We start from the raw sequence: 14,516 nt of genomic DNA, 5'->3' as shown, positions 1-14,516 counted from the left end.
TGTGTGTGTGAGAAAGAAACTCCAGTGAGTGGTGCAGCACTAACACTAGTCCTCTCCGTAGGGATAGGGTGTCTCTGCTTCACTGTGTTGGAGGCCAAGCACACACACACACACACTGCCTTATTTAGACGTGCCAGAGTAGAGGCCTGCATTGCGGTACCTATGCCCCTCATACACCCTTACCCTTTTAACACTGCAGCTCTGACCCGAGCCCTAATGCTGCTTTCTCGGCAGAACCGTCGTCCTGACATAGTAACTATCACAAGTTACTGTAATTTCTTATTTTGACATTGTATTATCTTGAATATTGATTATTTGTATTTAATTTTATAGCAAAATATCACAAGGATTATAATGGTTCAGTTTTTTCCCCAGAATTTTGTTCTTGTTTAAGGTGAAAAGTTTGAAAGAAGTAATGTCATATATCACCAAATAAGAATCCATCTCAAAATGAAATTGTTTAGCAGCAGTATAGGCAAAAAACTGTGGTTTAGGATCCTCCCATTATCTCACAGAAATGGTTCCAGTCAGACACCCTGAACGAAAATATTAAAAGATTAAAAAGATATTCATTAGCTGTGGAGGAGGCTCTATCACATCAGATGTGGACACCATTAACTGTCCAAGCCAATTATTTCACACGAACCATAATATGGAAGCATGTTGCATCATCTTTCTGATGTGTTTTCTCTCCGTTTCAAAGCACAGTAAAGCATTTCATAATACAGCCATTTGGGGTCAGTGTTGGCCTCCACGGTCCCAGCACAGACAGATGGGGTACATCCATACATCAGGAGGGAGAGGAAGAGAGATGAAATGCAGAAAAACAAGAAAATTGATGAAACAATGAAGGGAAGGACGGACATAAGAGTGGGACAGGAAGAAAACACAGAGACAGAGTGGGCGGACTGAGGAAAGATGATGGTTTTATGATTACAAGAGCTCTGTGCTGTATGTACAATTGGAAGATGAAATCTGTTCTTTCTCTGTCTAGATGCACAATCACACACATAGAGACACACACACACCTCCTCCGTAGAGACACTTGACTGCTTTGACCCATTTAAGTGCTCTTTTCCGGGCTCAGCCAATCACATCGCTCTCTGCGCCAGGAATCCCCATCGCCCCGGTAACCATGAGGTCATATGGGTAGAGCAGGCAGCATCAGTTGTTGTTCCCAAACTGTTGTTATGGAGCGAGAGAGAGACATTGAGTCAGAGAGAAAGAGAGAGAGATACCCACAAATCTGTATATCAGTAGTTTACTGAATGGAACAGCTGAATCCAAATGAATTGCTATTGAATGTTCATTAACCGTGTTATTATCTCTAAGATTTATTGAGCTGTTACTAATAATGTGTTGATGTCTAGACTACCTCATTTAATTTGACTGCTTTGGCAGTCATTTGTTTGTCATGCCAGTAAAGCATGTTTGAGAGAGAGATAGGCAGAGTAGTGTTCTGTACAGGCATTCATTTAGGCTCAAGCTATAATATAATATAATATAATATAATATAATATAATATAATATAATATAATATAATATAATATAATATAATATAATATAATATAATATAATATAATATAATATAATATAATATAATATAATATAACAATGCTGAAGAGTAAACTGGTTTGTGTGTAGCAGGTCTAGTCTGCTTTTAAAGCAGCCTGTCTAACATGGACAGGAGTAATGTTAAACAGTTGCTCTAAAATCTGTCATAACAAAGAAGTTATGAGTAATATCTTAAAGCTGCACTCATCAATATTTTTTTTATGAACAGTGTATCAAATAACATATGTCTAAGATGTAAAATTATAACCTGACTCTGCAGTTCTCCTTAGCTCTACGGAGCGTTTTAACCTCTTTCAGCTCCTTGTTTTGGTTTTACAGCCCTCACCTGTTTCGCTTTTGTTCAGTCTCCTTTTTCCACATAGTGGAGCATTAAGCAGCTAAAGAGCCAAATATTTCCCTCAACCCAAAACAAGGGCAAAAAGGAGAGAGAATATTGGACCTTAATTCACCAGGTAGCCAGAAACATGACTCCAAATGAAAGCTAATGTTGCTTCAAATCTGAAACAGGCAAATGCCCATTCGCATCCCTCAGAAATCTCTACAGCATTTCATGTGGCTGTGTGTCAAACAAGCGGATTAGTTCATCAGACTTCCTGCTAGGAGTTTGAAACGGCCATGTTAACATTATACCCAAAACACAAACTATTATGAACTGTCATGCGATCATCTCCAAAATTACACCTGTGCATGTTTGATTACATGAAGATGGAGAAGAATGGCTCAAACAAGAAAAGGAGATTATCAATACACATTGTAAATAATGTATCCCTATAACTGAAATAGTGAAAGCAATTCTTGATATAACTCAAACCTGCAGTATGCTCATGTAAATGGGTCCAAACCCGAATAGAATTTATCAGTATCCTCGGGCTCTGTTGAGCTAGTAAGGCCGAGTTGCAGACCTCAGAGTCAGAATCAGAGAGATCGAGACAGATCGAGAGATAGATGTGGAAAGAGAGAAAGCGAGATACTGAAAGAGGGTGTTTTCCCTGTAACAAGCTCATTGAATATCATTTGCTTGGGATGTGTGAGCGAGCATCCGAGATCAAAGCTTGTATCGTGTGCGGTGTTGGGCATTCCACAACAGTTGCGTGTGTGTGTGTGTGTGTGTGTGTGTGTGTGTATGTGTGTGTGTGTATTTGTGTGAGGTAGGGATGGGAAGGAAGTGGGGGTGCATGTGTCTACAAGATCGTAATCTTGCACATGCATGTTTGTGTGTCACTGTGTGTGTGCATGCATGTGTGTGATCCTTGTTAGCCACTGCCTCTGCACCACAGCAAACTGTCAGCTCGCTGTAGCATACCGAATTTCTCCTTCCTCCTTTTCTCCCACATCCTCTACCCCCGGCTTCTGTCTCTTTCTCTCTCCTTCTCTATCTCTTCCTCGCTTTCTTTCTCACCCTCTCTTTCTCTCCTTGCCTCTCATCTTTTTTATCTCTCTCGTCTCCGATTCTGCCTTTTCTTTGAAATTTTAATCACCCAGTAAACAGGCATGCATTTCAATGTGAAATGGGATTCTGCTACAGATTGAGAGAGCTGAGGCAAGAGAGGGAGAAAGGAAGAGAGGGAGAGAGAGGGGGGAGGGTTGTATGTGTGTGGAAGAGAGAGAGGGAAGGAGAGAGAGAGTGATTGTGGTCTCACAGTTTGTACTAAAGAGAATGATTAATCCCAGCCTTTGATTCTGCATTCATCTAACGGGATGTTACAGCATGAGCGAGTGTGTGTGTGCGTGCATCTGTACGAGTGTGTGTATTGGCATGCACATGCATGCCAGGCTTATGCTCTACTACACAAAGCAAACATGTCCGCACAGGCTTGTGTGTGTTAATCTCTATGCATGTACTGTACATATACAGTATATATATACTTGGGTATATATGTGTGTGTGCACTTGTGTGCCTGCGTGCACCCATGTGCCTGTAGAGAATACACACTCTGATCTGTGGGAGTGCAGAATGAGTAATACTGTAGATGTACCACTTTTTCAAGGGAACATTATTAGCTATTTTTATATGGCGTTTACGCTGACACTCACTGCTCTTAGCTGGCTACCACCAAGCGTTTGCACTGAGCTACACTGCTCGCTGCCATCCGTCCTCCGACACAACGCTCTGTATACAACCGGTTCATTCCCAGGAGGCTGGAAATGACAGCCTTTGTAATCTGATGTGTAGTTTTGAGTGGTGTAATCTTGATGAAATCTATCTTTTTGCTGGAGCTGTGAGGGAACACTAGCTGCGATCAAGTGGTGTATAACAAGATGGAATAGACTCTATCCTCGGATGACTTAGATTTGATACTACTTACTATGATGTGCACAATGAATTCATGTTGTAAAGACTCATGGTGGCTTACAATGTGAGTAAATTGCAGACGTAGGTGTAAATAATAGTGCCCTCACAGAGAAAGCCAGGCCTTTATCTGAAGCAGGCTTATATCAGTGACAGGCCTTTACTCCTGATTCTTCCTGTTTTTATAGGTGTATTATATTTTACAAAGAAATTTCTCTGTTTTCTAATCTTCTCCCACTGTTTTAATCTGCTGTTCATATTGTTAATTCAAATCTTTCTCAATGTTTCTTCATAATAGGTTCTACTTTTGATCCATGTTAAGATACTGTCAATGAATCTTAAAACTTCCTGCACAGATGTTTCAAATTAAAAGCCATCCAGAGGCTCTAAGGGCATAAACCCTCCCTCTCCTTATAGGCTTTTAATGTGAAGAGGGCAGACAGAGTGCACATCCAACCCCAGTTGGGTACAGGTGCATGAAAAAAACAGAATACAAAGTGAAAAGAAGACTTTGTCCACACACTGAAATTTCCAAGTTTCAAAAAAGAAAAATGTACTGATTCGACCTATATAGGTTCTATATACAGAAAGAAAAATGACAATTCCACCTTCAATTCGAAGATCATATGATACAAAATACCACCCATTTTACTCAAACACTTACACATTACTATATATTATAAAAAAAAATACAACGTCCTAAAAGTAAGGAACGTAGCTCATACCTGACTTATACATATGTGATCCACATTTTTTGACATTCTTTGTAACATACTGTACATTTTTAGAATGAGCAAACATCTGCATTTTTTTCCTCTAATCAGTGACATTTTGGGGGAGCTTTCACATTTCAGTGCGCAGAAAACATCTTTTCAGTTGTAGTCTTTTAATATGAAACATCTGCAGGAAGTGTTGAGTTTCACTGATGGGAAATTAACACATATAGAAAAAAGAGCTAAGTATAGGCAATTTGAATTAATTTGTGAATAAGAGCGGTATTTGTATTTAACTACAGATATTATTTTAAACTCTGCCATTTGAATAGTTTTGAATAGTAGTTTTATTTGAGAATTTGCAGTAAACTCAGTTTATGTGCTTTAACATAAAACATGATACACACCCACACACATACACCTTGTCACATTTCAACACTAGGATGGATTTACATCATAGAAATGCATCTAAACGCTTTGCCACACTGGTAATGGGGAGCCAAGAGACGCATGCAATCACACGCACACACTCCAGTGGACCCTTACTGGCAGGTGTATCCTTAACACAAGGTCCCTTGGCAGAACTTGTCATCCACACGTCAGAAAATCCAACCCCCTTCCTCCCACACACACTTTCTTTTTTTTTCTTTTCCAACATCCTTCCATCTTCTCCCCACACCCTCCACACACACGCACCCTTCCCCAATCGTCCAGCGACAAGTGAGTCGGTAACGAGGCGCATTTCACCGAGAGTTTTCTCCCCTGACACGAGCTTGTCTCGCTCTGTTATTGATCCTCACCCTTCCTCCACCCTTTCATCCACCTTTCCGTCCTTCCCTTCCTCCTTCCCTATCTCCCTCCCTCCCTCCCTCCCTTTCTCTCTCCTCCCCCCTCCTCATCCTCTGACAGGAGAGTACAGAATAATTGGAGGAGCCTTCAACAACAGGGAGGCAGTGGACAGCTAGGCAGGCTGGCGTCAGATGTGGTGAACACCATAGTCTCTCTGTCTCTTTCTCTTTCTCTCCCTCTCCCTCTCTCCTCACACTCATGGATGAGTGATGCCTATGACAGACTGCATCCTCTGAGAGCCCCTTCTGGCAATTACTACACACACACACACACATACACACAGACACACATGATCACACAAACACACACGCGTTCACATCAGAGACTCCCACATCACTTAACCAGTTGTCTTCAACTAAAAGGGCTGAGCGGAAACACTCCATGGCTTCTACTCATCAACCTCTCAACACACCGCAACACACACACACACCCGCACACACGTGCACACACACTTGAAGCTTGTTGTTGACAACTAGCTTTACCCCCTGTATGTTTCCTATTGATCCACATGTGCCTCTGTCCGCATGCATCAGTGAGATGTTGATGGGTCCTAAGCACTTACACAGCTACTGTAGAAGCTCAAACACTTACACGTAGACATAACTGTGAACATGTATGCAGATTTACACGCTCCTTTATTTTTATAACCAAATAAGCAGCTGTCGGCAGCATGAGAAAATATCAGCTTCTTTCCAGCTCTCTTCAGCAGAACAGGTTTCAAGTTAGATGTGCTGTTTCAGTAGGGGACACTGACAACTATTAATGTGTCCTCTGGAAATGATGTTTTGTGTTCATAGCTAATGTGATCAGTAACAATAAGAACAAGTTTGACTGGGTTTTGGCTCAACTAAACCTTCCTTCAGGTTAATTTACTTAGTTTATAGTTTGATTTCCGTAGGGGTACAAACACAACACATATTGTGCATCAGGTCCATTGCACTGTGTTTTAAGTGTACATACTGTAAGAACATGATGTGGGAATAAAACAATGAAAAGCAGCATAAGATTAAACAAACATGCCTGTGTGTTTTTTGGTCTAGTTTGCTGTTCACAAAGGTTAAGCTTGAAGAGGCCCTGTTTGGCCCAGCTGCAGCCCTGCAGACCTGTGAGGAAATGCTGCAACGCTGGCAAAGCCGCTATGATGTCAGCCGGTCCAAGTGAGTGTGCATATGTGCTTCTTTGTTTATCATATACAGTAGCATGTGCAATACCTCACTGCTCATGCGTGTTTTACTGCTACGCATGATGAGGCTGGGAGAGGGAAGCTTTTGCTGCTGTGGTATTGATTACCCATAGTGCGTGTGTCTATGTTTATGCCTATGTGTATTCATGCATTTCTGATATATCGTGACCTTGGAATTATAAGGATCTATCTGCAATCTGATTGGTTTTGAGATAGTGAGCTACAAAGTTTGCACATCATAGCAAAACTGATATGCAGTAAAATTCTTTATTATTCATCATAGTGACAGAAACCCTAAAGGTAGTATGAATATATAATATCAAGGTCCTCACATTTTCAGTATTTTTATAGGAACAGGTGGATTGCAGATACTGTGGAACCTTTCACAGGAATTATAATATTTCTATCTGCAAAGGCATAACAAAAAGTCTTTCTTGAAAAAATGTACTCTTACTTTGTTGCTCTACACAAAAATCAATGCAGGGAGTTAGGATAGAAAATACATGAGTGCATATCACATCAAATCAAACATTTTCACGGACAAATTAGAAACAATAATACAGTTAATCAATTTCTGCTGATGCTTTCTCTTCTTGTTCTGTTCTTATCTTTCTTTTTCTTTGCTTTTACTGTCAAGCCTGTAGAATCCTGTAGATAGTCATCATTGTATACAAGTTATAAACAGACACCATCAAACAGCATCAGATCACTGAAATGAGGGAGCTAGCTGTTTAGCACAGTGGCTGACTGTAAAAATCTTTAAAAAAAAAAAAAAAAAAAAAAAGAAACAAGCTAAAAAATGACTAATGTTTCTGAACTTAGTTGGCAGTTTTGACAGTGTAATTTATGATGTCTGATAAAATCATCAATTTTGAGGTTTCAGAACTTGTGATTGCGCACAATTTCAAGCTCTTTTCAGCTCCTTTGACCTCAGTCACAGAGCAGTGAAAGGGCTTTAAGTGCAAGTTCGACATTGTACAGAGCAAGGCTATTATTTCCAATTCTGCGCTAGCTAACACAATGTGCACTACACTGATTTTCTGCCAGGTTTAGCGGCTTAAGTATCACTAAACTGAACTTTAACCTGATATTTGCTGATCTCCACAATACACATCAAGAGGAATTAGGTCACTGACATGAGACAGAAGAGACAGCAATAATTTTATTATAAAATTTATGGTTAAATTTTGGAAAAATGTATTTTGTTCATCTTTAAATTCACGCATTTATGTATGACTTGTGTAAATAATCTCAAGCACTGTTGAAAACATGCTGTTGTAGTGTGTAACATCCTTGTTAGCTGCTTTGTAAGAAAATGAAGTGCGCAAACACAGTAAAGCGCCAGAACTTGATTGGTCCTCCTGTGCACAATCCGGGCCCTGATTGGCTTTACAGAACAGAGAACCAAGTCAGAGAATAAGTTTGGAATTTTTTTCAAATGACTTGGCCATTAATGGATAAATCCAAAATAACTTGTCAGAGAATAGTTTGATGAATAATTCAGAAAGCTCATAATTCTGATTTGTTCACATATGTTTGTACTGTACTGTACATGTGAATGTTGTGTGCATGTGTGTTGCAGTGAGACAGATGACAGCAGCAGTATACCGGTGGCTGAGAGGCCAGAAGTCAGCCCTGGAGCCAGGAAACCCTCCATCCACCTCACCCTGCCTGACTTCCAAGACGTCTCCACTGGTCTGCACTCTCGCTAGTTAAAATCTGTTTTATAGGGGACTGTCACTGTAGATATTTGAAATGATTATTTTAAATCAAACCCATCCTGCTTTCCCTCTGGTGGTAGGTAAATAGCAGACAGAAAGGTGAATGTGTAGGTCAGTCTAAGTCCCCCAACATTTGACCTATTCTGGACTAAAACTGTTTGACTGTTTGCAACCCAGTTTTGGAGAGCAGATGTGCTCTGTAAATATCAACGATCTGACTCACCACCACACCTGTGTTTCTAGCAGGATCAGGGGGGTCATTCAGTCACAGGAAATCTATTGATGTTCTGAAAATGAACTCAGAATGAATGTTTGTTTTTCTCAGCAGCTGTCTATTCTGTCATTGTGTTATTTGGGAAATGAACAAATGATATCTGTTTCATGATCAGCCTTGTCATATTTGAAGGGTTTTGAATTGAATATAGTTTCCATGTGTTTATTATTCGGTATCTCCAACATATGTCAAAGTATTCACTCTGTTAAACTGTAATCAATATGCCAAACAGGATTTAGTTTCCTGCTGTCTCCTAAAAAGGAACCACAATTTTTCAATTTGTGCTATCATTCTAACAGTTTGTATTTCCTGTCCTTTCACTGTTAGGTTCGCTGAACCCTTCCTCAATTGCAGTGTCTCGTTTGGAAGCAGCACTCTCTGAAGTGTCAGACATCAGCTCCTCCCGTCGCCAAGGACCCACCTACATCTGGACGACCCTGGAACGCATTTGGCTGCAGGCTGGTATGATAGCAGCATACATGACTTATACATTTTTAAATACCTTGGAAAATTGGATGTGATACTCTTTGTATTAACAGAAACTTTCTTTTCATCCTTGATTGGGGCGCAGGGTCAGTAACCATGCAATCATATAGTATATGTCAGTTTATTTGCTGTTGAACTGAGAGGACAGAGAAACTCTGCCGTTGTATTTATTTACAATAAGCTGAAATACTTTTATGAGGAAACTTTTGGCAATCGACAGTAATCAGTTTCCATGGTTTTGTTTTTCCTAGTGAATAATAATCCCACTGGCAATTGCAAAATGAACAAGACATTGACTTCAGCCATTGAAAGGCTGCCTGCTCTGTAACTTTCATCAAAAAGACTACAGCCATAAATGTATAAAAACGATACTTAGAGAATGGTTGCGTCCACATCCATGTGTCATTTAGTTTGTTAACTCTGTTAACTCTGTCTAGTCTATTTGTTTGTCTTTTGACAATTTCTTTGGATACCCTCCGACTGGATCTGTTCTTGATTATCTTCATACATCTTCTTTTTGGCTGCTACTGAAAGAACATGGCCTTGATCCCTTTTCACAAAAAAGTAGACCAATCTTGCAATTATTTCTCGCGTGACAAAAATTCTGCACAAGGTAGTTTTGCAAGAAAATTTTAATGAAAAAAAAACAGCTCTTAGAGTTGCCAACCAGTTACTGAAGTCTCATAACAGGTGATTCAGGAGAGTGCTCCATACTGATCTTGTATAACCTTGTTGTGGTATTTGACACTGGTAATCTCACCACTCTCATCTGTTCAGTGGCTTCAGTGGATTTTTGTCCTCCCAAACAGGAAAGTTATGATTTAATCTCGTCAACCAGAGAGGGAACATGTGGTGTACCTCAAGGATCAATTCTTGGACCACATGTGCCTTCAGTTAAGCATATTACTCAAATATACCTCAATAGTTAACGGTCTCAGCAGGGATAGAAACCCTCTCTCACCACAGACCCTTTTATGCTGCTATAGAGGAAATGATGCATCTAAACTAATCCAGATCAACTAAAAGGTAAATTAGAATATCTGATGGCATTCTTTGAATGAAAATCCTCCCCACACAGACTGTCCTATGCAGATGCTACTATAAAAACTGTGCAGCCTGACTATCTTACACAGCTTACTGACCTGCTTACAAGCTCAGCTGAGCCTCAGTTTCTCCGGGGAATGAAAACATTGTTTATGCACTTGGTGCAGCGTGAGCACACATTTATTCACGTTTTGAATGCTGCCGTCACAGGAATTAATGTGTGGAAAACCCTGTGATATAAGGATATCCAGTAGTTATACAACAAAACCATTTCCACTGGAGATGATCTATTTGTAACCTTCTTTGTGTTTAATACTACATAATTGAACGTGATTACCGCAGCCATTTTCTGCTATCTCTGCCTTCACAAACAAGAGAGATTTTAACAATTTATTGGATAGAACCATTTCTGTCCAGCTGAATACTGCATACCTTATGTAGGAGTGCACACCGTACCTGCATACATGCGGCCACTGCTCTATTAAGGGCAGAATGGCAGTGATGCATACCGCTATTACTTCCACCCCTTCAGCCTTCAGTCTGCCTGTAGAAGTTCACAGGAGAGCAGAGCATTAGCAGGGAATGAAGGGAGAGGAGTATAGAGATGCTCCGCACAAACAACCCCACATCCATCCACTCAGCTGGAGTGGATGAAGCACGAGAATGGGAACAGGAATTCACACAGCAGCCAAGAGAGACTCGGAGAGAGCAATGATGCAACCAGCAGCATACCAGTGTGTTACAGTACGCTAGCTGGCTGCTGGGGATGGGATGGGTGGAGGGGCCGTGCATGGGGGTCACGTCCCCTGTGGCCTGCTGTAATTTGAAGGTTATTTTCTACGTCCAACCTTTGAACCCTACTATTCCTCTGCTGAGAACAGACAAAATAGAACATGCTTGCTGCTGATTTGAACTAAACTATATGTGTGCATTTGTGTGTGTGTGTGTGTGTGTGTGTGTGTGTGCATATGTGTATGTGTGCGTGCGTGTACATGTGAGACCAGGGGCGGCCGAGCCCCGGTCCCCTCTCCTTCCCAGCATTCCTCTTCTCATCGGTCACTTCCTCTCTCAATCTCACATCCTGATCAGCCACATAGGAAAAAGCATTTACACACGAGGCTCTTTACAAGGGATACACTTAGCCATATGCAACCTCATACATACCTGCAAACATATAAAGGGACTGTATACATGCATGCACTGATCTAATAGTTTTTTTTCTGAGCTCAGGTGAAGAGCAGGGAAAGGCCTTACATAACTATAGCCGGCATTCACTGAATCCTTTTTCCCCGAAATGAAGCTATGAAAGCAAACCCTGAGGCTGGGAAATGGCTCTTTTTCATCTCACAGAGGTAGCATGCATGCAAGTATTTCCCATCTGTGCATCTATGAGACACAGGTAAACAAACAAAACATCCGCTACCAAACACACACATGGGTTCACACGGCGTTCAGGAGCAGACGGTGCATACAATGTATTTGCACAACTCAGTTTACTGTCTTTCTGTAATATACACACACTCAGTGGTATAAGTGTTTAGAGCTGAAGGCTTTCTTTCTCAGGGTTTCTCTGGGTGTTGACCCAGCGTCCGCTCATGAGAATGACTGACAGCCTCCTGTGCAGGCATCCTGTCCACACATTGGTTTGCTCCAGCCTCAGGGGAGGGTTCTCTAATCAGCTCTTTGTCTGAGGTCTTATTGGACAGTGTAGTGCTTGTAGGCGTGATTCTATGTGTGAGTGTGTGTTTGTGTGTGTGTGTGTGTGTGTGTGTATGTGTGTGTGTCTGGGGTTTGTCCTCATCTTCCCAGCAGCAGCAGAGAAAGGAGGCAGGCAGCTTTAGTATGCGATGGCCATATTTAGGCAAGAGTTTCATGACTTCCCAGGAACTACATCGCTCCCACTCTTACTTTCGTGCTGTCCTTATGTGTGTGTGTGTGAGTGTGTGTGTGTGTGTGTGTGTGTGTGCGTGTGTGTGGATGTCCGTCCAAGTGTAGTTTTTTGTGTATTTCAGCACTGCACAGTTTACATTTTAACATGATGCTGGTGAACTCACAGTGAGGTCATCTCTCTCACTTTCACCAGTTTTTGTTGGGATTAATACACTTCTCTCCTCCTTTCTCTCTTTCTCCTGATGATCCTTTTCTCCATCTTTCCTTCATTCCTCCTTTTCTTACTCTTTTTTCCCCTTACCCCCTTCCCTTCTCCTCTTTTGCTCTTTGTCCTTTCTCCCTTTGCCCCATCTTCCCTCCGTTACTATTTTCCTTTTTCTCTCCTGTACCCCCCCCCCCCCCCCCCCCCCCTTCTTTTTCTCCATCTTCTAACCTCTCTTCCTCTCTTCCTACTTCCTTTCCCTCCTTTCTAAATCCCTACCTCCTACTCTCCTTTCTCTCTCCATCTCCACCTGTAGGGGAGTTGTTCATGGTGGATGGCCGGCTAAAGGAGGCTCAGTTTTGCATAGCTGAGGCCAGCTCGCTCTTCCCCAACTCACACTCAGTGCGACTGCAGCAGGGCCGCCTAGCCGAGCTCCGGGGCCAACTGGACGAAGCCAAAAGCCTGTATGACGAGGCCCTGGCCATCCATCCCACAGGAGAGCACATACTGGTCCACATGGTGAGAGCTATACAGGCTGCTAAATCAAATTAGGATTTATGTAACATTCTGCTCTGTCACACACACACACAGTCAGTGGTCAGTACACACATACAGACACACACGACATGCATAGATACACTAATATAGTTTAAGTGCTTTAATGGAGTCTATTAAATTACCATTGACGTAAGATGCGGTTCAAACATGTGCACGCACACTCGTGTGCGTGTGTGTGTATGTGTGCAGTTGTATGCTGGGGTGCATACAACTGCACACACACATCCATGCACACATTTTAAATGCTTTACTTGAGTTCACTCAATTACATTACAGTGTATGTTACGCAAGAACTTCAAAATCAAGTCAGAGTCACGCAAGCAGTCATGTACTAATACACACAAACTCCCACACATAAGAAATGTTTTTCTCAAATCCACTAAATTAAATTAAAACTTACACAAAACTCAATTCTGTCAGTTCTCCTCAACCTGCCCCCAGCACACCACACACTCCAGCCAGTTGGCTAAGAACATGTAGTTACACATATATGTCATCATACAAGATCTTTACATACCAAGCTATTGCGTCTCAAAGTGTTAATATCTGGTGTCTTATGAAAATGATGACACTTCACTGTTATGTGGAGGGCAGTAATACAGTGCTATAATGTTGCATAATAATACAACAAAGGAAGAGAGAAGTGGTCTTTGCAGCATTAGTCTTTGTCTACATCACACAGAAAATGGTTGCTCCAAGTTCTGAATGAATTACAACATTGATAATGAATGTTTTTCATTATTCACAGAATTTTAACCAGTTATGATGCTATAACTTGGTGTGTAAAGATCTTGTGTAATGACACACACTGGAAACAGTACATTTTGTAGTCAACTAGTTTGCAATACACTCACATAGTATATTTACACCAATACACAGTGTGTGTTCACACATATATTTTACATGTATTTTATAGATTTTCTAAAGTACTCCAAAATGTCTGAGATTGAACTGTCATCTCTTTCTCACCAACATACCCACACACACACATTTACAGAGATATACTGTGTAAACATACTGCACATGCTGAGACACATTACACATATGCACGCACACATTTTACCGTAAATGTGTTTTTTGACACCATTTTAATATCCATTTCACTTAAAGACATTAAAGTCTGTCAGACCAAACAGCAATCACATACAGTACAGACACTCAGGAATTAAGTTTGTCTGATGGGTTCCAGGCTGGACAACACATGACTGTATACATGGAGACATGTACATCAGAAAGAAAAAAGCATTCACAAACACAAATGCACACGCACACACACTAACTGTGCAGACATTCAGCTGTGTAAGCAATGATAAATGTAATGGTAAATATATGGCAACTTCAACATAGAACCTATTAAGGGACAACTTAAATAAAATAAAATTAACCACTTTTTATACTTTTTATACAGTTTTGTGATTTACTTATCAATTTACAAACAAATAATATTCATCGGAAGATTCATATTCATACAACCACATCATACACTGAATAAACTGACAACTGTATGAGTATATCATACAGATGACAACATTTTTGCTTTGGAAGGATGCATTAATCAATATCAGGTGGAATATCTGTGATTCCTCTCACAGCGTTAATGTGTCCTGGCATGCTTAATCAATATCTAATCAATACCTCATTAAGCTGAATCAGATGTGCTGGTGGTGGAACTGAACAAATTCCTCTCATTATTACTTTAAAAAATCTGTTGTTAGTCTTATATAATCAAGT

The 14,516-nt window shown here is 40.8% G+C and overlaps 1 protein-coding gene across 3 annotated transcripts in view; it reads left to right on the top strand.

Moving 5' to 3' along the window:
* Nucleotides 1-14,516, top strand: part of ttc7a (tetratricopeptide repeat domain 7A) — a 58,375-nt gene that overhangs the window by 25,505 nt on the left and 18,354 nt on the right. For all 3 annotated transcript variants that reach the window (XM_044373035.1, XM_044373034.1, XM_044373036.1), the window contains 4 exons: nucleotides 6,468-6,584; nucleotides 8,193-8,305; nucleotides 8,933-9,067; nucleotides 12,544-12,746. In XM_044373035.1, the coding sequence (XP_044228970.1) occupies nucleotides 6,468-6,584; nucleotides 8,193-8,305; nucleotides 8,933-9,067; nucleotides 12,544-12,746 (568 nt within the window). The remainder of the gene's footprint in view (nucleotides 1-6,467; nucleotides 6,585-8,192; nucleotides 8,306-8,932; nucleotides 9,068-12,543; nucleotides 12,747-14,516) is intronic.

The sequence above is a fragment of the Thunnus albacares genome, chromosome 14, assembly GCF_914725855.1.
Source record: "Thunnus albacares chromosome 14, fThuAlb1.1, whole genome shotgun sequence".
Classification (NCBI taxonomy): domain Eukaryota; kingdom Metazoa; phylum Chordata; class Actinopteri; order Scombriformes; family Scombridae; genus Thunnus; species Thunnus albacares.
This window is presented reverse-complemented; position numbering and strand designations above follow the sequence as displayed.